The 20,801-nt window shown below is 40.0% G+C and overlaps 2 protein-coding genes across 2 annotated transcripts in view; one reads left to right on the top strand and one right to left on the bottom strand.

Annotated features, from left to right (window-relative positions):
* Frmd5 (FERM domain containing) overlaps positions 1 to 6,337 on the bottom strand; it is a 43,891-nt gene extending 37,554 nt beyond the window's left edge. The window contains exons 1-2 of the mRNA XM_080281255.1: positions 6,200 to 6,337; positions 1,106 to 1,210 (exon numbers count right to left, since the gene is read on the bottom strand). Coding sequence (XP_080137381.1) covers positions 1,106 to 1,210; positions 6,200 to 6,295 — 201 coding nt within the window. The 5' untranslated portion in view covers positions 6,296 to 6,337. The remainder of the gene's footprint in view (positions 1 to 1,105; positions 1,211 to 6,199) is intronic.
* A 725-nt stretch (positions 6,338 to 7,062) lies between these two features.
* Positions 7,063 to 20,801, top strand: part of nclb (PWP1 homolog no child left behind) — a 32,729-nt gene continuing 18,990 nt past the window's right edge. The window contains exons 1-6 of the mRNA XM_080281142.1: positions 7,063 to 7,122; positions 11,229 to 11,339; positions 11,661 to 11,719; positions 13,863 to 14,038; positions 16,448 to 16,636; positions 17,353 to 17,466. Of these exons, the coding sequence (XP_080137268.1) occupies positions 11,238 to 11,339; positions 11,661 to 11,719; positions 13,863 to 14,038; positions 16,448 to 16,636; positions 17,353 to 17,466 (640 nt within the window). The 5' untranslated portion in view covers positions 7,063 to 7,122; positions 11,229 to 11,237. The remainder of the gene's footprint in view (positions 7,123 to 11,228; positions 11,340 to 11,660; positions 11,720 to 13,862; positions 14,039 to 16,447; positions 16,637 to 17,352; positions 17,467 to 20,801) is intronic.

Below are 20,801 nucleotides of genomic sequence, written 5' to 3'. Positions count from 1 at the left end.
CACTTTTCCTATTACACTAAGAAGACAAATGCCCCTATGATTATCACACACTTCTTTTTCCCCTTTTCCTTTGTACAAGGGAATAATTATACCTGACTTCCAATCCTCCGGGACTCTACCTTCCTCCCAGGCCAATCTGCACATCTTCCACATCCATTCTACTACTATCTCTCCTCCATTACAACAATAATATATAATAAAGCATGCTGACAAAAGAGGTGGTTTGCCCTGTTCACGATCTATCAAGCCAGGTGAACAAGACAATAATCTAATGAAGGACAAGTGCATTCCGATACAGCAGTGCACACCTCTGCTAAGGTAGCACCACCTCCCTTTCTTGTTTTTCATGACCTTTACCCTTGACCCTTTTTGGCCAAAATTTAATCACCTGTAATCCTTATCATTATTCAAAATCTGGTTTAATTCCATTCAGCAGTTTTTCAGCCATCCATCCATCCATCCATCATCCAATCCTACCTTGCCTCACGAGAAGCGTAGGAGCCCTGGGCTAGGTAAGTTGGTCCTGACATTTAAGATGAGATACTGTTGTTATTTAGCAGAGGTAAAACGACAAATATCCAGCTAACAGTTATAACACACTACATATGCTCTAAGAGATTAGGTGTCCTCCAACTTCCATAATATAAGTAATCTGTAATGGGACTGTAAATCTGTGAGATTAGTCCCATAAATGAGGTGTAACCTTTTCTATTCTCAGTGGCTAATCATACACAGCAGTATGGTGTGTGGAATGCACTGCAAGTCAAATTTGCCTTTACACATAGTTCGGGTGATACGAAAAGTACAATAATTCCAACTCACATGATTGTTCTCACAGATTCGTAGTATGAAACCAGAGCAATAAATATAGCTAATCCTTCACAGCAATTGCAGTACTTGAACTGCAGTGTCTTGAAAACACATTTGATATCTTTATAAAAGCATCCTTCCTGTTGTTATATCATACATGAGGAAAATAATCTTTACAGTTTAGCCCATTCAATGTGTCTTAGCAGCATTCATATAAGTGAAAAAATTACTACTTAACTATAAAAAAATTCATCTGTAGGTACCAGAACATAAACTTAGACAATTTCATACTTACTCTCTGTTTATTTTGGTCAACATATCTCAAAGCAAAGTAATCCGTTTCTATGAGGTTCAGTTTGCTGAATACGAAGTCCAGAAGGTATTTTCCTTTGTGGTAACTCTGAAACAAATAAAAACATTACTAAACTTATACATCACATAAGAAAATTAAAGAATACTGCATACACACACACACACACACACACACACACACAACTGTCAACATAAGCTAAGATCATTAAAAAAAACTGCCAAGATAATGGCCTCCAGTTTCCCCAGGTGTTCAGGTCGCTATTCACCTCCTCTAGATACCGGTACTTCACAAACCATACCAAAGTTTCTTTATCTCCAATACAAATTACAGTGAATTATAATTGTGATAAGAAGAAAAGATTTCCTTAGGCTGGGGCACTGTTTTGTGAGTCTAATGAAACTAAAATACTGTACCTAACTGTAGTTTACTTCTGTCTGTTATATAATTCTTCACAACCTCATCAGGAATATAGAGGCATACTGTAGGGCAAAGATACTGAGTCGACACTATTTTAGGTGAGATACCAGTTATTTTTTTCCTGAGAAGCATCCCTTGGACTTGAACTCTTATAGAACACCCTGACTCACTAGACCACACCATCCTCCCCTCCAAGGAACTGAAATCTCCAGATAGATCATTGGTGTTGTTGCCTGATGTCCATAAGGACATAAACTCAGTAGTCTGCAGGAAATCAGCCACTTCAACTGGACATTCACTGAGACTTCTTGTTAAGCTCATGTTGAAGGACTGTGCTGTGATAGTGTTGTGCATGAAGTATGTGTGTATGTGTAGTGTGGAGAGGGCAACATTATAGTAAAAGCATAGTGGACCATTTGTTAGTCATAGCTATTTTGAGCTGGTCCTGAAGCAGGGATGGAGGATGATCACACCACAGTCTTCAGCAGTGCATTCATATCTCTCTGGGAAGAATCGTTACTGAAGGATGAACGTCCAGTAGGAATTCATGAAAGGCTCAGTGTGACTGGAGATTCTGAATGGCTTGTGGGTGTTTTAAAGGCATCTTGCCATGTTACAATACCTAGCCATTTCCCTGCTCAATCCTCTTGTCTGGGGGGTTTCCACCAGGGGTTTCATTTCATATCTTCTTCTGCCTCTGGGCACTTTTCCCATCGCATTCACATCTCCAGCCAGTCATACTTTTCCCTCCTCTCAGCATGACCAAACCACTCCATCCAATCAGTCTGCATTCACCTCTCTGATATTTCTTTTGTCAAATCTTTATTATCTCACCCTGTTCTCAGTCCTGTCACTCAAGTTGGCCTTATTCATCTACCTCCATACTGTCATTTCTATGCATTCCATTCTGTATACATCCTCTTCTCTTAAGGCCAAGTCTCATTAATAGAAAACATAACATTTCTCACACATACTTCACTGCTAGAGAATACCCTTGGCATGTAAGCTGAGCCCTTTCATGGTCAGGAAAGACTACAATTTCCTAAACTTCCATTCACTTTGCATACTACCTCTTCCTCCTATGATCGGCATGCCCCCCAGATAACAAAATTCCTTCCTTGTATCTCAGGTGGTTGTCCCCCAATCATCACTTTTTATTTCATCACCCACAGCCTTGATACTCCTACATATCACACACTGAAAATTTCTCACATCCTGCAGTCTACCTCAAACACCACTATGGTATATATTTTGTGGATCCGTCCATTACAAGTAATACAGAGGATGTAATTCTTCAAATCTCCCCTTCTAAACACAAAAAACTGGCCCACACTTGTTCCATGACATTAACTCCCTCTCACCTTCTAACTACAATTATGTATTACTATACTAGTACAGCAGGCTAATGTCTTTTAGTCCCTTTGCTTCCATCCCATCCATCTACTGGTACTTCAACTACTCTCTGGCCTCCTCCTCACTTTCGGTAACCAAAACTAAATAATCAGCATATAACATATAACAACAGTACCAGCAAATATGAATTGGAGCAGTTGGGGGATGTGGAAGGTGTGTGCAGGATATTCACAGAATAAATATGTGCAGCATGTGATGTGGTGTGTGGGATGACGAGAAGACAGAGGGGGGTGCAAGGAACAGCGTGGTGGAATGAAGAGGTGAGACAGGCTGTGGCACAAATGAAGAAAGCATACAATGAATGGATGAGAAATAGGGGAGCGGAAGAAGTTGAGAGGCGGAACAGAGAGTTATATGTAGAAAGAAAGAGAGAGGTAAAAAGATTAGTAAGAGAGAGTAAGAAGAGAGTGGATGAGGAATTTGGAAGGAATTTGAGTGTAAAGTGGAGGAACTGTAAGAAAATGTTCTGGAAAGAGGTGAAGAGAGTAAGACACGGTGGAAGTGAAGTTAGCAGGGGAGTGCAAGATAAAAATGGTAGATTACTAGTGGAGAAGGGAGAAAAAGTGAGCAGATGGAGAGAACACTTAAAGGAATTGCTGAACATAGAGGATGGAAGTGATGCATGTATAAGTGGCTGGGGAATGGCTGAGAGAAGGAGGGAGGTGAGAAGACAGGAAGAAATCAGTAGGATAGAAGTTGTGGAAGCAATGAAGAAAGCTAAATTGGGGAAAGCCCCAGGAATTGATGGAGTGTGTGGTGAAATGTTGAAGCATGGGGGAGAGTAGAATGGATGTGAAAGATGTGCAGATTGGCCTGGGAGGAAGGTAGAGTTCCGGAGGTTTGGAAGTCAGGTATAATTATTCCCTTGTACAAAGGAAATGGGGAAAAAGAAGTGTGTGGTAATCATAATGGCATTTGTCTTCTTAGTACAATAGGAAAAGTGTATGGTAGGATACTTATTGACAGAGTTGGGAAAATAACAGAGGAAATAGTTGGAGAAGAACAGGGAGGCTTTAGGAAGGGAAGAGGTTGTGTAGATCAGATATTCATTCTTAGATCTATAAAGGAAAAGTTTCTAGAGAAGGAAAAGAAGTTGTAAGCAGCTTTCATTGATTTGGAGAAAGCATATGACAGGGTGGATAGACAAGGATTGTGGAAATTAAGAATATATGGAGTAGATGGGAAGTTGTTGAATGATGTGAAGAGTATGTATGATGGTGCTAAGGCTGCAGTGCGTGTGGATGGTGAACTGAGTGACTTTTTCTCTTTGGAGGTTGGGTTGAAACAGGGATGTGTCATGTCTCCATGGTTGTTCAATCTGTACATGGATGGGGTAATAAAAGAGGTACAAGGTAGGGTAGTGGATGTTGGAGTGGCCCTGGTGTTTGGAAAGTCCCTGTACTGTTGTTTGCAGATGATACTGTGTTGTTGAGTGAAGACAAAGGGGAGCTGCAAGGCTTGGTGGATGAGTTTGGGAGAGTGTGTAAGAAACAGAATCTAAAGGTGAATGTAGGGAAGAGTAAAGTGATGGTCTTTGAGAGAGGTGAAGTCAGTGAATGTACAGCGAGGTTGGATGGTGAGGAATTGGAAAATGTGAGTACGTTTAAGTACTTGGGTAGTGTGATGAGTAAAGATGGAGGTTTGGAGGGTGAAGTGCTTGAAAGGGTACAGCAGGGAAGAAAGGTTGCTGGTTCTTTGAAAGCAGTGATAAGACACAGGGAAGTGAGCATGGAGGTGAAAAAGTTACTACATGACAGTATTGTGATACCAACTCTAAAGTATGGAAGTGAAGCTTGGACGTTGTTGGAAGGACACAAGTCAAGGGTGAGAGCAGTGGAAATGAGTTATTTAAGAGGAGCCTGTGGAGTCACATGGAGAGACAGGCTGACAAATGGGGATATAAAGGAGCATTGTGGTGTGGATGTGGATGTGATAGGAAGCGTTAGGAGGAATACAGGGAGGTGGTTTGGCCATGTGGAGAGGATGGAGGGTGAATGACTGACGAAGAGAGAGTATGTGAGTGAGGTAGAGGGGGGGAGAGGGAGGGGGAGGCTGAGGATGAGATGGAGGGATGGGGTGGAGAGGTATATGAGAGAGGGGGGTGTGAGTTGGGAGCAGGGCAGTGACATGGCGGGGGACAGGGAGACATGGAGGTGATTTGTTTGTGGCCACCCCGAACGGGATTGAGGCGTCTGGCAATAGATAGATAGATAGACCAGTAACCCACTTCTAAACTCTCTCGCAAATGCCTAAGTGCCAGACTGAACAGTACTATATATAATTTAGCTCAGATTCTAATGTTCATTACTCAAAAACTTGGAACACATTTCAGCTTCTTCTCACCTTTTTGCTTTCATAGCTCAAAAAGATTACTCAGATCATCAGCTGTTCTTTGGTGTGAACCTGAATAATTGTCGTAGTTTCCTATTTGCAGTTTTAACTCATTTTATAATAGGGTAGCCATCTACATTATCCTGTTTTACTGGAGTGACTCAGGACACGATGAGTGGAACTATCAGAGGAGTGTGAGGAGTTATGAGGAGACACAACCAGACAGTGAAGAATTTTGTGACATGAAACAAAAATATATGCAGAAAGTTCACTCACTACACACATCTGTATCATAATAAAATGGCTCTAACTACTCACTGACCAGCCAACTGAAGGAAAAACACAAAATAAGCTCTGATCTAATTCTGTGTTCATGTTTAATTCCAGCGTTGCAACCTACTCAGGCTAGCTTAGGATGCCACAGGCAAATGTTATTAATAAAGGTTGTGGTTGCATTAGTCAATACACAATGACACTGTAAAAAACTACTATAGCCTATATTGGTTATGTTATCCTATAAACTGTGAATACTACGGTAAGAAGGATAGCAGTTGCATTTTACACAGTCAATACACAACTTATATACAGTATGCTATATCTGTTAAGTGCTGTCCACTTAATTTACCACCGTGGTGTAATAAATTCAACAGGCATCCTATATCGTTATCCGGAATAACATTTTCCCGATTACTGATCGTCTCATTCGCACCTGCGTAACTCATTTTCAAAGGCAAATAATTCTGTAACTGTTAGGTATGGCCCCTAGTTCTAAGTTCAGTTAAATCGTATACAGATCACCTTCGGCTAGTTGGTTGTATAACAAGAATGAGTTTGGGTGTAATTGAAAGAAGGCGCTGCTGAGATAGACTGATAAGGCATCCACTATTTTCATCGCCATATCTCACTTTAACATACCTGAAACTCGCATTCTAGGACCTCGTTATCGTCTAGCAGTCGTATCGTGCACTTATAATCTATGCCGTGGTCTTTCTTGTTGCCTAATTTAAGCATATTTTTTGGTAAATGCAGGGATGCACGGCTCCAGCGTCATGACAGCTGATAGCAGACGACGCCTTCCCTAAGTTCCAACACTGTTTATTAAATCCCTGGATATCATAAATCTCTAACTTCGTATGTCCCTTTAACTTTATATTTCTTAGGCTTTCACGCTTTATTCAGTTTCATTCCTCGTAACTAAAATTAATAATAATTATGCTGTCAAAGGCAATTTATAAGATTTACATGTCGCTTATTGCTTTTAAGAAAAACAATTTCATTCTATCTAGACTCTAGAAAAAGTGTTTACAAACGCAAATTAAAGGGCAGAATTAAAGGTCCATCTTTGTGTGACGTCAACAATTAAATTGATCTTACAAACGCTTCCCGGATGTTTGAAGTTCGGGATGGATCGATCAAAACACATTAATACTTTACTAACTGGTATTGCATAGTAATTTTATGTGTATTTTTGTTAATTATTGTTTTTTACTATATTTATATCTCCATTCTCGTCCCAGCCTCAGCAGTTAACTGAGATCAATGAAGATGAAGTCAAAGCCAAAGATCATATTGGGATGTGGAAGCTGCCGCATGAATTTGCCACTGAAGTTTTATTAAACTTTGTCTCATTTTAAAGTAACCGTAATTTGTGACTTTGATCATATACAGTCGAGCTGATGATCTGTTGGCTGTGAGATGAGTATGTTTATAGGATAGAATTTAAAATCCACTCCATTCACATCGAGTCCATTGACAAATGTAAACACGTGTTTCAGGGAGGAGAATCGCAGTTGACTATTGCGCTGTGGGTTGTGATATATACTAGGAATTCTTCACTCGTAAGTTGAGAGAGTTATCATTAGTTAAACTCCGGTACTAGAAAACTGCTAAAAAAAAAAAAAAATTATATTATTGGTTGATACCAGTATTGAAATGCAGACTGCATTTGGGACGAACAATTTAAAGACTTTTGCATCTGTCTATACGATAAATCCAATAGCGAATAGATATTTAGCAACATTTGCCAGTAAAACGTGTCTGCCATCCACTGAATCTTTGTAATTATAGTTGCTGTTGTTGCCACAGGCTCCTATGAAGGTAGACTTGGACTGAAGGTTGAAGTTGCCCTTTTCTTGCTGTTCATTCCCGATCTAGTGGCCAAGGGCATTTAATATTAAGCCAGGAGGAATTATCACAGTCTGTAATATTATGAGTATAACCAGGAACATGTTGATACAAGAAACAGGCATTTATAGTGTCCAAAAATTTACCTGCATCAATTACATGTTGACCATCATTTAATACAGTATTTGACTCCCAGCACACTTCATTATAATTAAAGTCACCACAAATCAATACATGTGCCCCCTTATTGTATACATCACTTAATATAATTAAATCACAAAGATCATTCACTTCTCTTGATGATGCTGGAGGCTGGTATATTGTACCAATCAACACCTTCTCAAAGACAACACACAGCTGCATGCACGGCCTCCTGACATCCACCCTTCTGAATCCTATCTCCCTCGTGAGGACAGGGTCCACCTGGCCAGGCTGAGGTGTGGGCATCATCCAGCCCTCTTAAACTACCAGAAGAGGCTGGATGACTCCGTCGCTAATGCCTGCCCAGGATGCAGCACAGCACCCCATACTATTAAGCACATTATGGAAGACTGCATTGCACACAATCACTTACACCAACAACACAACATACACTCTTTGAGAGCTCTGTGGGAAAGCCTGATCTCGGCCATGGCCTTCCTAAGGGACTCGTGACTGTTCGACCAGACTGCCTAGGGAACAACTGCTACTACTACTACACCTTCTTACCTTACAGTATCACCTCGTACCACATTTCTTAATCTAAAAATGGTCTTTTAAAAACTTAACACCAGTATTGGATGACATTACATTATTTCTTATTAGTATAACCACTCCTCCACCAGGTGCATTTTGCATTGTCCTGTCTTTGCAATAAACCTCATACTGGTTTGTATCAAACATCTCTGTGGAATTTATCTGATCATTAAGTTTGGTTTCAGTTAAACAAACAGTAGAAGGGTTTAAACTATTTACAAGAGACTGAAATTCTGTAGCCTTAATTACAGTTCCATCAACATTTACATAAATACATCTCAGCTTTGTAGATTCAGCAGTTGTGGTGTGAGAATCATTTAAAAATGTTGGCTCGGTCCAGTTGGATTAATCTTGATTTTTACAACTCTCTCACCACGAATTATCCACTTGAAATCCACCACATTTTCCTTCTTCAGTTCCTTATTTTTACTTCTAGCTTCATTTAGGTACCAGTTTACTTCTCTTATCCCTATCAGCTTGGCACAGGTCTCTGAACACTTTAATTTTCCTAATTTCATCATCATTTGATAACTCCAATTATGAGCAGCACGAAGCACCTTGTTTGCCACACTTTCCTGGTCAAATCATACTTTTATCAGCCTTGGACCAGCAGTGGACCCTTTCTTCCCTAACCTAAATACAGATACAATTTTGACTCATCCAGACTCATAACCTTTTTTTAGTAATTTCACCACAGTATCTTTATTACGTTTACATCTCTCCTGGCCAGTTGCTGCATCTGATTCCTTAACATTAGCAAACAATAGATTCCTTGTTCTAGCAGCCCTATCTCTTTCAGTGTCCCCTGTGTGTTTCACTTGATCCGCAATAGGGTCTGCTACTGAATTTGCAATTTCCTCCCTTATTTTAGACCACATAACCTGAACTTGTTTCTGAACTGTCTCATCTAAAACTCTGATTCTTTGTGAATTTTCATCCACTTTCCGTCTAATGGGCCCAAGCTGCTTCAAAATCTCATCAGAAACTAGTTTACAGTTGTTAAATGATCAGTAATAAGACATGTTGGAGACCTGTCGGGCTACTTTACTATATAGCTTGTACATGTCTACGGTCATCCCTTCACATGATGCATGCACCCAAAATCCCCAATAACCATATTCCCATTCACACTTTCACCTTTCAGCATGACTGATTTCAAATTTGCAGACATACGACAGACCCACTTGCAGCCCTCTGATTGGCTGAATCATAACCATAATGCACCAGCAAAAACAAAAGCATACCACTTGTGGTCATAGTACACCACCAAGAAACAGAAAATTGTTTTTAATGGACGACACGTATGCAAACCACAAGCCCAGGCACACATTAGAGGCCCCACAGTACAGTATCTTGTTTATTCTTAATTTGCATAAGAAACGTCACAGAAGAAAGCTGACTTAGAACTGGGCAACGAATTGATACCAAATGTTATATCATGGGAATCTGGTGTTATAGTTTTGTAAAATTATCTTTTATATACAGCTCCTTCTGAATTCTTACTGTGGATTTGGCTGAAGGAACCCTGCCATTGATTGGCTGATGGCTACTAAATGCATATTCCATCACATAGCAAAACCTGGGGCTTTTATTGACTGAATTAAATTTTTGAAAGCTGTGGTGCATCCTACATAGTGACCATGGAGGGTGCAGCCTGGTGTTTTTTATGATTTTTGTGGTAGGTGGGAGAACCGATCATTTGCTCACTCATTGTAGTGCTGCCTTCCGATGTTTCTTCACTGAGTGAGGAGCCAAATGGTATTATGTAAACCACGAAACCATTTTTTTTTGTTCGGTGCTCTAACCAAATCACACTTGGTGGTTTAGTGGTTTAAGGTACTCCAACGGGATTGAGCCTGTAAAGGCTTACATGTGAGAGGTGGATGGAGATTATTGCTTACATAATGCCACTTAGAGGCAAGTGAGGCTGCTCCCTCACCTTAAATGTTGGGACTGAATAGCTTAGCTGTGGGCTTCTACACTGCTGGTGAGGCAAGAAAGGATTGGATGGTTAATGTAACTCTGTTATTAACCATATGTGATGAAAGTGTAGCTAGTAGAGGAATGTTTGTCAAGGTGAAATGTACCTCCACAGTGACCCAAAAATAACTGATTCAGAATTGGGGCTGAAAATAAAATTTAATGAATAATCATTGCTTAGGAGGGGTTAATGGAAAATTTTAAAGTTCCCTTTATTGCAAAGTATTTCTGTTCCATATAGCTACCTACAGCCAGATACCATGATCCCATTAGGGTGGTCATATGTCTTTGAGTAAGTTGTTTTACGGGGAGGGGCACTAATCCTCCTTCAACCCACTTGTTGAGATGTAGGGAACATGTATGAGCTGATGATAAGGTTACCACCCAGCAGTGTAAATGGTTTCCTGGATTACAGGTAACCATTAGGCTTGTCACTCAGTGTAATGCCACATGAAAAGGAATGAAGAGCAATAAAATGAGACAGGAAAGATATTTCTCCTGAGCTAAATAAGACTGTCAGAATGCACAAGTACAGTACTGTAATTAGTACAGTATTATAAATGAAAAACCACTCTAGAAAAAGTTAAAAACAAATTTAGTTTGACTTTCAGTGAAAAGAAGCATGATCCATGACTTATTATGCAGCCTTATTTTTTCCCTCTTAGAGTAGGCAAAGCTTGATCAAGCATGATGCTAGAAAGAAATTGTGACAGGAACAGTAGGTTACCATTGATGGATGTGGCTTATAAGATACAGCATTGACCTCTTGATTCTAGTAATGTAAATTTTAGTTACACTTGATACGTCCAGCTGATTTTATTAAAGTTACGAAGGTCATCTAATAGTAGAAGGGATTAATGAAGGCAGTATCCAACCTCCCTCATTTAAAAATTCATCCTGTAATGGGTAAATTGAATAAAATTGTTTGGAGATATCAAGAATAAACTAAAGAATAGCTACTTCACTTGATTCAATGGATGAAGTTAGGCTAGTGCAACTCTGCTAGGATGGCTAAGACCAGAAAAGGGTGACTGACCTACAAGTAGAACTTGAACTGTCTGTTACCAGCTCGAGTGGTACAGTAACCTTTATTACTTTATTCCAGGTGCATCACATGATGGCTGACTATCAGGAAGTGATGGGAGAGGGACGTGTGAATTTTATCCCTTGTGTCGCTTGGGTGCCCAAGGGTGTGGCCAAATCCAACCCAGACAGGGTGAGTTAGAGTCAGTTGTATTTGTGTGTATTTTTATTGCTTCCCTCATTCATTTGGAATACCTGCTCAAAAGAAAGGTTATGGCCGTCTACAGTTAGCAAGTTAGGTACTGGCAGATGTTAGAAAGATATCTGCAAGAACTCATCTCTGACCAGAAAGGGCAAAGGGCGTGATTGGCTGCCAAAAATTGTGTAAGAGGCAGAGAAGCCTCCTTGAGAGTCTAGGGAAGTGTCTGTACTTTTCTCTTCCTAGCACAGTTGTTTCTAGTTTATAATTCCTGGTGTTATATGCTTACATGTAAGGGATATACTTTTGTTTCAGGTTGAAGTAACAAAGGAGGACCTGGCTCGAATCATTGAGGAGACGCAAGAGAATGTGAAGTAGGTTCTGTGTGTCTGTTGTAATTACATTGGAACAGCAGTATTTAACCCCTTCAGTATGATGTTCTTTTGTATTTTATTTTTGCTTTTATTACATTTTTTTCTGTATATAAGAGAACTTTTGAAATTGAGGTATTAGATATACATGTACAGTACAGTAATCCCCAAACTATCCATCTTAATTCTGGGAGACCTGTATTACTGTACATTCAGTAATTCATGCAAAAAATAGACATGCTGTAATGCAGTTAGAAATATTTAGTTTCCATGTACGCTGCCCAATAATGCAAAGATAGATATTGCTTAAACCCAACCAGATTTTTTGCTTCATCATAATGACATGTTAGTTAATGCACCAACGGATTAACAGGGGCCTACTCTATATTTCTAACCCCATAAATAACAGATCACCTTAATAATCTGAAAGTAGCAAAAATGAACCCGTAAGATATGTATGGTTCAAGAGGTTACTCATTAGTTACGGTGACCTCTCTCTCTCTCTCTCTCTCTCTCTTTGTTTACTGTTTAGTGTATACAGTAAAGCCTCGATACAACGGACCTCAGGAGACTGGAATTTGCTTTTATCAGAATCGATGAGCTACCCGACTTAATCCTTATACAGTATATTGGAAGAAGTCCGATAAAGCCAAAAGTAGTCCGGAATGTCTGACCACTTCAGGTCTGTTCACTATAATAAGGTAAATAAAAGACATGTTTATCCGTGTACAGTAGAGTATTATTATATCTTTTATACCAAATGATTAATGTAGTGAATGTATAATACAGTATGGTACTGCGGTGGTAGTGAAAACAGTTTAAAAACCATTGGTGCGATCTGGACTAATGTCCAATACTGTATATTGGAAAAAGTCCGGGTTAGCAGGGAGAAGTCCAGATGTCGCTTTTATCTGAATTTCCCTTTTGTCAGAATGGCTTGGGGCCCAATTAATGTTATAGTGAGGTTTGACTGTATATACAATACAGTATATAAACTCGACCCTCGATTTAGCTGACCCCTCTTTTCCAGATTTCGGATTTCCCGGACACATGCTAAGGCCGGACAATATTATCAAATGCTGGACAAATACCCATACAAGTCCGGGATTCTTACAAAAGTCCGGCCATTATTGCACAACACGATATAATTTTAGCAAGGTTTTGACTCAATGAAGGCCATTTGTAATGCACACAAGAAGATATTTTCATACATGAAACGATCTTGGCAACCAACCTGTTTCATGCCACCAGTTCCTAACTCGTGGCAATATCCCATTTGCCTCTTACCTTTCTCAAATGCCACTATATAAATAGTTTACTGCATAACAGTAAAATTAAAGGAAGGCTTGGACACAGTAAGATATAAGATATAAAATATATTTTCTTACAGACAGAGTCAGTGGAATCCATTCCTGCTCACTTAGCTCACCCGACTCGGTGCTACTAAATACCGAATCGGCACTTTTCACTGGAAAATATTTTAATTTTTTTTTTGCCGCAGTGGCTCATACACACCTAATTATCTGAAATCTGCCTTCTCTCACCCTTCCTCTGTCAACACCTGACAATCTTCCATTCACACTTCCAAACTTAGATTCACCTTTCCCTTTTATCTTCATTTCACTCAGATCTAACACATCCAGCTTTCTTCTCACAAACATTCTCCCACCCTCCTTCCTTTTAGCCTCAGTCATACTACATCCACGCACGTTCATAGACCCAATCTTCAGGGTACGGGGATAACTCGTTCCCCCATCCTTTTCTCTGGCCTGTCTCTTTTTAGGAACCAAAAAAACAGAGGAGGGAGTCTCTTGTCCCCTCACCTCGTCCCTTTTAGTCGCCTTTTACGACACGCAGGGAATACGGTGGCAATATTCTTCCTAACACAACCTGGCCGCAGAGTAGTAGTACCACCCCATAATGCGGCCAGATGCAGGGGGACACAATCTGGCCACACTATGGGGTGGTATATATATATATATATATATATATATATACACACACAGTACAGTAATCCCTTAAGTGCAGACTGACATTCATATACCATCAGCTACTGCATATTGCTCTGTATACAGTGATTGCTCAGTTTGGTTACTAGATACAGTTTAATCTCATTCAGTAACTTAATAATGTAATCCCTTTACAGAGACCTCGAAGAAATTGAAGAAGCAGCATATGAAAAGCTTGAGGGTGAAGCCAGTCAGTCAAATGCTGCTACAAATAAGGAAACTGCAACAAAGAAAGACCAGGAGGAAGAAGATGACAAGAAAGATTTTATGTCTCGGTATAATCTTGGTGAATATGATGAAGATAAGGAAGAAGGTTAGTGACATAAAGGAAGTCATTGTTACATGTTTCCTTATTTTGGTGTTCATCTTTTCTTCTTTTTCATCTTCCCCCTCCCCCCATCCATAAACAGAAAAAATTGCTAGTTTAAGCTCCATTGCCACCTGGAAAGCTGCTCAGCCAGTTCCTCCAGTTTTCAGTACCAGTTCAGTGAATAAATGTAATATTTTAGGACACTTCCCCTATATACAGTACAGTAATGAATGCACTCACATGCACTCACATTCTCCATATCCTCACCATCCAACCTCACTGCACACTCTGTGACTTCATTCCTCTCAGACACCATAACTTTACTTTTGTTTACATTAACTTTCAGATTCTTCCTCCTACACACATTATTCATTATTATATTTAATAATATAGTGCCCCACGAATCTTCGCTGCCTCCTGAGTCCCATTCCTCCCAGTTCACCTCTTTACAGTTAAAGTCACCCACCAAAATTATATTGTTGCTTTTCTTATTTATTTTTTGTAAATAACTAGCCATATCTGACAACATCTCTTGGTATTCGTCATCATTCCATGCTCTCGTCTTAGGGGGAACATACACTACCGCCGTATCTCTCTTGACATTCTCTCCAGTTTCTAATTTCATATATATCACTTCAGCCCTGCCTTCTCCCATTTCCACGGTATCTACATTTATGTTGTTCTTCACTGTTATCATCACTCCACCTCCCGTTTTTTCTTTTCTGTCTCTTCTCCACAGTTTGTATTTACCGTCTCCCAAATGAACATCAATATCTTCTCTTAACTTGGTCTCTACAAAGCACATGACATCAGGTTCACGTTCCCTCAAGAAATCGTAAATTTTAAGCCTTTGCTGATAGTAAACCATCAACATTAGTATATACCACCTTCAAATTATTTTTGATGTTTTTTATTCCCTTTTCTCTCCTCTCCATCGGTGCCACTGCTTCAATTTCTGATCTTTCATAGCCATCTCCCCTAGTTTCCTTCACTTCTATTTCCTCACATACCACTTCCTTACTTTCATATCCATCACTCTCCAAAAGAAAGTTTTACATTCTTCCTCTGTCCTCTTATCATTTTTTTCCTTTACTTGTTCCTTGAATGATTTTAAAACTTCTCTTTCTTCATTCAGATCTTTTCTTTTTATAATATTTTCCATCCCTGCCTCTTTTCTTAGTTTCCAAGTCACTTTAAGTATATCATTTACTGCACTTTCTGATGACAACTTGACTCTCATTAGTCTTGTTTCCCCTTTTTTTATAAGGCCCTATCCTCCTGTGTGTGTGTGTGTGTGTGTGTGTGTGTGTGTGTGTGTCCAAGGACCCGAGCCCAAAATGTCCAGGACTTAGGGTGTCTTGGACTTGGGCATCTGGTCGGCCTTATACACCAGCATGTAAGGTAAATATTTATGCAAAATAGAAGTCTGCCAAGGCGTGCTGACGATCTGAAGGGGAAATGTCTGCTAACATTGGTGCATTTTAGCTCTGAGACCTAATTTTTAAATTAAGTTAATATTAAGTACAGTTTTTTAAGTGGATTTCAGATAATTAGGTGTGTATGAGCCTCTGGCAAAAAAAATTAAAATATTTTCCAATGAAAAGTGCTGATTCGGTATTTAGTCACACCGAGTCGGGTGAACTAAGTCAGAATGGATACCATTGACTTTGTCCGTAAGAAAAAATATATATTTTTTTATAAAGAGTTTCACTGTGTCCAAGCCTTGCTTAAATTTAAATGTGTTTTACATAAAATTATAGTAGCATTTGAGAAAGGCAAGAGGTAAATGGGATATTGCCTTGAGCAAGAAATTGGTGGGGTGAAGCAGGATGGTGGCCATGGTGCTTTTCATGTATGAAAATATCTTCTTGTTTGTGTTACAGATGGCCTTTATTGAATCTAAACCTTTGCTAAAATTATACTGTGTTGTCCATCAGACTGCTTATAGTTTTATATGAGAGAATAATGACCCGACTCTTGTGAGAATCCCGGACTTGTATGGGCATTTGTCCGGCATTTGATAATATTGTCCGGGCTCAGTCCATGTCTGTGAAATCCGAAATCCGAGAAATCGGGGTGTGGGAAATGGAGGGTCGAGTGTATTCCATAGAGAGAAGAATGGAAGAGTTGTAGCATATTATGTTACGTTTTCATGATAAGAAGGTTTGTCACATGGTATTTTTTCTTGGCAAGTAATAAGGTTAGTTTCATATTACCATAGATTTTCATGAAGAGAGAGAAAAAGACTAGTCACATGTTATCATATTTTTCATGATGAGAAGCAAGATGGTTAATCCCATAATATCTTAATATTTGCAGGTGGAGAAATCAGTAGACCTCTCTTTATTTTTTTCTTGTGTGCATGGTCATAAATACTCCATGTTTTACTATTTGATACTCTTCATATTTCAGATAAACTTGACCAGTTATTGCAGCTGGGGTTGCTGACAATGCATGCTAGTAATGAGGATGATCCATATGTGACAATCAAAGATGATGAAGATAATGACAGCGAAACTGAGAACCATGAAATCCTTCCCACTGATAACCTCATTGCTGTTGGCCGTGTAGAGGATGATGCTGCTGTGTTGGAGGTGTATGGTTAGTTTTCTTTGGGATTTAGTAATTTCTGACAAACCCCATGAAACTTGCTACATCCAGACAGTTATTTTCAACTTAGGAATGACCTCTCACATTGGAGGGGTAAGTGAAGGGGTCACATGACTTCAGGGTCCTAAGGGCCGCCCCTGGATAACACAGTTTTCACCTTTCCGTTGTTGAATGGTTTGGTACATTTCCTTACGGAACTGGAAGTAATTGTGTTGAAAGCTTTGTAATATGAATTACGGTACTGTTTTCATCTTTGTCACTAACTTATCTATGATGGTCAACTGTTATGGGCAACCAAGATTCACATTTGAAGCACACAAACATGCCACTGCAACTACCATGAAGAAAAAGGGGCGTGTTAGGCTGGGCATCTTAGTCAAACTGGCAAGAGGGATCAGGAGTCAGATTGGCAAGAGGGATCAGACTAATGCATTACTCAAGAAAGTTTGAACATATTTTTAGTTCTGTAAAGGTCCTATATCCCAAACAGTGAACTTGGCATAAAAGGGTGTGAACACATGTAATAATTTCTTTATAGTGGGCAGGCATTCTTCCAGTCATGACTCATGTTCTAGGAGAATCATGTTAGAACTGAACGTTATAGGTGAGGGAACTGTGATTGTAAAAATACTCTAAAAAATAATCTTCACTAGTTAATTTTTTTGTGGTGAAGGTATTTTTTGCATTAATGGAGACGATGTTTTCAGTGTACAATGGGGAGGAAGGGAGTTTGTACGTCCACCATGATATTCTGCTTCCAGCTGTCCCGCTTTGTATGGAATGGCTGAATTATGATCCGGGGGATGAACAGCTTAAACCAGGTAATATGTTTTTTGGTTTCATAAAATTATTGCTCTGCAGTAGTAGTATTTGTTCCCTAGGCAGTCTGGCCGAACAGCCCTGTGTCCCTTAGGAACGCCATGACTGAGACCGGGCTTTCCCACAGAGCTCTCAAAGAGTGTATGTTGTGTTGTTGGCGTAGGTGATTGTGTGCAATGCAGTCTTCCATAATGTGCTTAATAGTATGGGGTGCTGTGTTACATCCTGGACGTGCATCAGCGACAGAGTCATCCAGCCTCTTCTGGTAGCTTTAGAGGGCTGGATGGTGTCCACATCTCAGCCTGGCCAGGTGGACCCTGTCCTCATGAGGGAGATAGGATTCAGAAGGGTGGATGTCAGGAGGCCATGCATGCAGCTATGTGTTGTCTTTAAGTGACTTAATGGAGCGGCGAGTGATTTGAGTGTGGATATGCTTCTGGAAGCTGGCCTGAGGTGGGTGAGAGGGGAGAGATAACAGTATTTGTGTATTATATCGTGTGCTGCGTGTTGTTTTGATGTTCCCTGGTGTGGGTGGATGTGCTGCCATGTACTGTAGTGGATGTTGTGGGTTCGTGGAGGCTGCAGCAAGAATCTGGGTGCCTCTCATGTCTAGGTGATCCTTGTCTTTTAGGATTTTGGTTTCATGATGTAGGTGGTCTGTGGGTGTAGTAGCTGTGCAGCCTGTGATTATGTATAGGGCCTTGTTCTGTATGGTCTGTAGTGTGTTTTGGTGAGGTTAGGTGCCCAGGCAGGGCTTGCATAATTCATCACTGAACGTATGTATTGTTTGTATACTGTGGTGGTGGTTTCTTTGTTGTGTCCGAATGTTGTATGGGCAAGTGACCTCAAGGCATTAAGTCTTGGTGTTATTATATTTTTAATGTTTGTGATGTGTTGTTTAAATGACATTGATGTATTGTATGTTACACCAAGGATTTTGGGTGTGTGAGTGTGTGGTAGGGGAGTGTTGTTTATGGTGAGGTGTGGGATGTGACTGTGTTCTGCCGTCCAGTTTTTTAGAAGGGTCACTGTAGATTTGGCTGGGGCTATTTTGAGCCTGTTTGTGGTGAACCATTCATGTAGTGTGTTGAGGTAAGGTTTGGAGGATGTGTGCAGCTGTGTTTGTGTTTTGGTGCATACATGTGTTATATCATCTATATAGGATGCTATGTGTATCTGTCATGTGTGGGGTGTGGGTATGTTGTGCATGTATAGGTTAAAGAGTGTAGGGGACAAAACAGATCCTTAGGGGACGCGATTTGTGAAGTTTCTGATATTAGAAGACTGACCAGCAAATGTTACGTGTGCACATCTGCCTGCTAAGTAGTTTGTCAACCATCTTTATGTCTTATTGTGCATGTTTGTGTTGTGTATTTTGTTTGTGAGGTTGTGGCATGGGATGGCATCAAAAGCTTTGCTGATGTCTAGTGTGGCTAGGAGTGTTCTGCGTGGTGGCCTAGCTGAATTCATGCCATCGAAAACTCTGTGTAAGGTCTGTAAGAATGGTGTTTGTGGAGTGTAGTGGCCTAAAACCATGTTGTGACTGGGCTAGGGGAATGTGAGGTGTGACTAGTTGTAGTACCAGTTGTTCAGTGACTTTAGAGGGGATGCAGCGGAGTGTGATGGGGCGGTGTAAGGAAGGTAATGTGGTGTCTTTGTTGGGTTTAGGGATAGTGATGATAATGCCATGCTTCCAGATGTTGGGCATTATGTTGTGTGAGTAGCTGTAGTTTGATATGTTGGTGAGTGCTTGTATGCCTTGTGATCCAAGGTGTTTAAGGTGAATGTTGCTTATATTGTCTGGTCCACAGGCAGATGAGTGCTCAAGGTTGCTAATGATGTGCTTTGTCTGGTTGTAAGTGAAAGATGCGTAGTCTGGGGGTGTGGGGAACTCTCTCTTACGTCGGATGATACATCGGTCTTCGGGATGGGGGTTTAGATGGCTGACTTGTGAAAAGTGATTGATTAAAGTGTTTGCTTGTTGTTTGTTTGAAGGTATGGTGTCTGTTGTTGTGATGGTGGCATGTGAGTGTTTAGTGTTGCTGTTTTCAGATGTGCATTTGATTGTATGCAAGTAAATTTAAGTACCAGTAATACAAAATACCCAAGAACCCTGTAAGTTTTTATGAGCTAGAACATTTAAGTAAGACCATTCTTTGGTGTGTGAGCATGACATGATTCAAAATTTGAAAAGCTTCTTGTTTCCTCATGGAGAGTCAAACCCATGTGTGGAAGACAAGGACATTATTTTTTTTATTTTATTTTTTTTTTTTTTTTTCCCCACCAGGTGTCTTTAAAAAATCTCTAAATCAGACCACAGACTCCTGCCATTGAAACAGGAAAGGAATCAGTTTACTGTACAGCATTGGATAGTGACCATATATCTTTAACTAACAAACATTTGCCAGATTGTTTACTAAGTGAGGGCACTTCAACTGATTGTAGACTGAAGGTTGAGGTCCAAGGGATGGTTGGAATTTATTACTCATGTGATGCCACAATGGGGTGAATGCTGGTCATTTGCCTTGGATGTGTGGACTGGGTTTCCTAGCCATGGGTCACTGTGCTGCTGATGAGGTGATAGATTATTAGATGATGGATGGATGTATTGAACTTAGCAGAGAGCAAGACACTGATGCAGTTGTATTTTGTAATCTGTAATGTTACTGTATATTGCACTCATCCAGTCATAATGAAAAGGAAATTCTTTCATGCTTTTCTGCCTTATTGTTTTTCCATCTATCTATCTATCTGTCTATCTATTGCCAGATGCCATAATCCCATAAGGGGTGACCATTTGACTTTGAGTTATTTGTTTTATTGGGAGGGGCACTAACCCTCCACCAACCTACCTGTTGACACGTGGGGAGCACGTATGGTTTGGTTATATGGTTACCACCCAGCGTTGTAAATGGTTTCTTGGCTTACAGGAAGCCATTTGGCTTGTCACTCAATGTAAAGCCACCTGTAAAGGAAAGAAAAGCAATTAGAAGTGACAGGAAAGATGGGAGAATTAGGAAGAGAGGAGGGCAGGCACAGAAAAAGAATGATAAAGGCTAAGGAAGAAGTAGGCACCACTACATCAAGTGAGTGGATGATGGTCACCACCACCTACCTCCATTTTAATCATCTGTTTTGTATCTTTTTTTTTTTTAACACTCATTTTATTCCAGACCAACAGGCAGTCTTCACAATAAACCAGGGATGTATTCCAAGTTTTTTTTTTTTTTTTTTTTTTTTTTTTCCTCCCCCCCACACAGAGGTACTAGTACTTTACACTGAGGGAACTGGCAAATTAGGTTTATAGTTAATAATGGAATTTTCATGAACAAGGTTT

This window comes from Coenobita brevimanus, chromosome 88 (genome assembly GCF_032717465.1).
Source record: "Coenobita brevimanus isolate Jiangsu-jjx chromosome 88, ASM3271746v2, whole genome shotgun sequence".
Lineage (NCBI taxonomy): Eukaryota > Metazoa > Arthropoda > Malacostraca > Decapoda > Coenobitidae > Coenobita > Coenobita brevimanus.
Note: the sequence above shows the minus strand (reverse complement) of the source record. Positions and strands in the feature narration are given on the sequence as shown.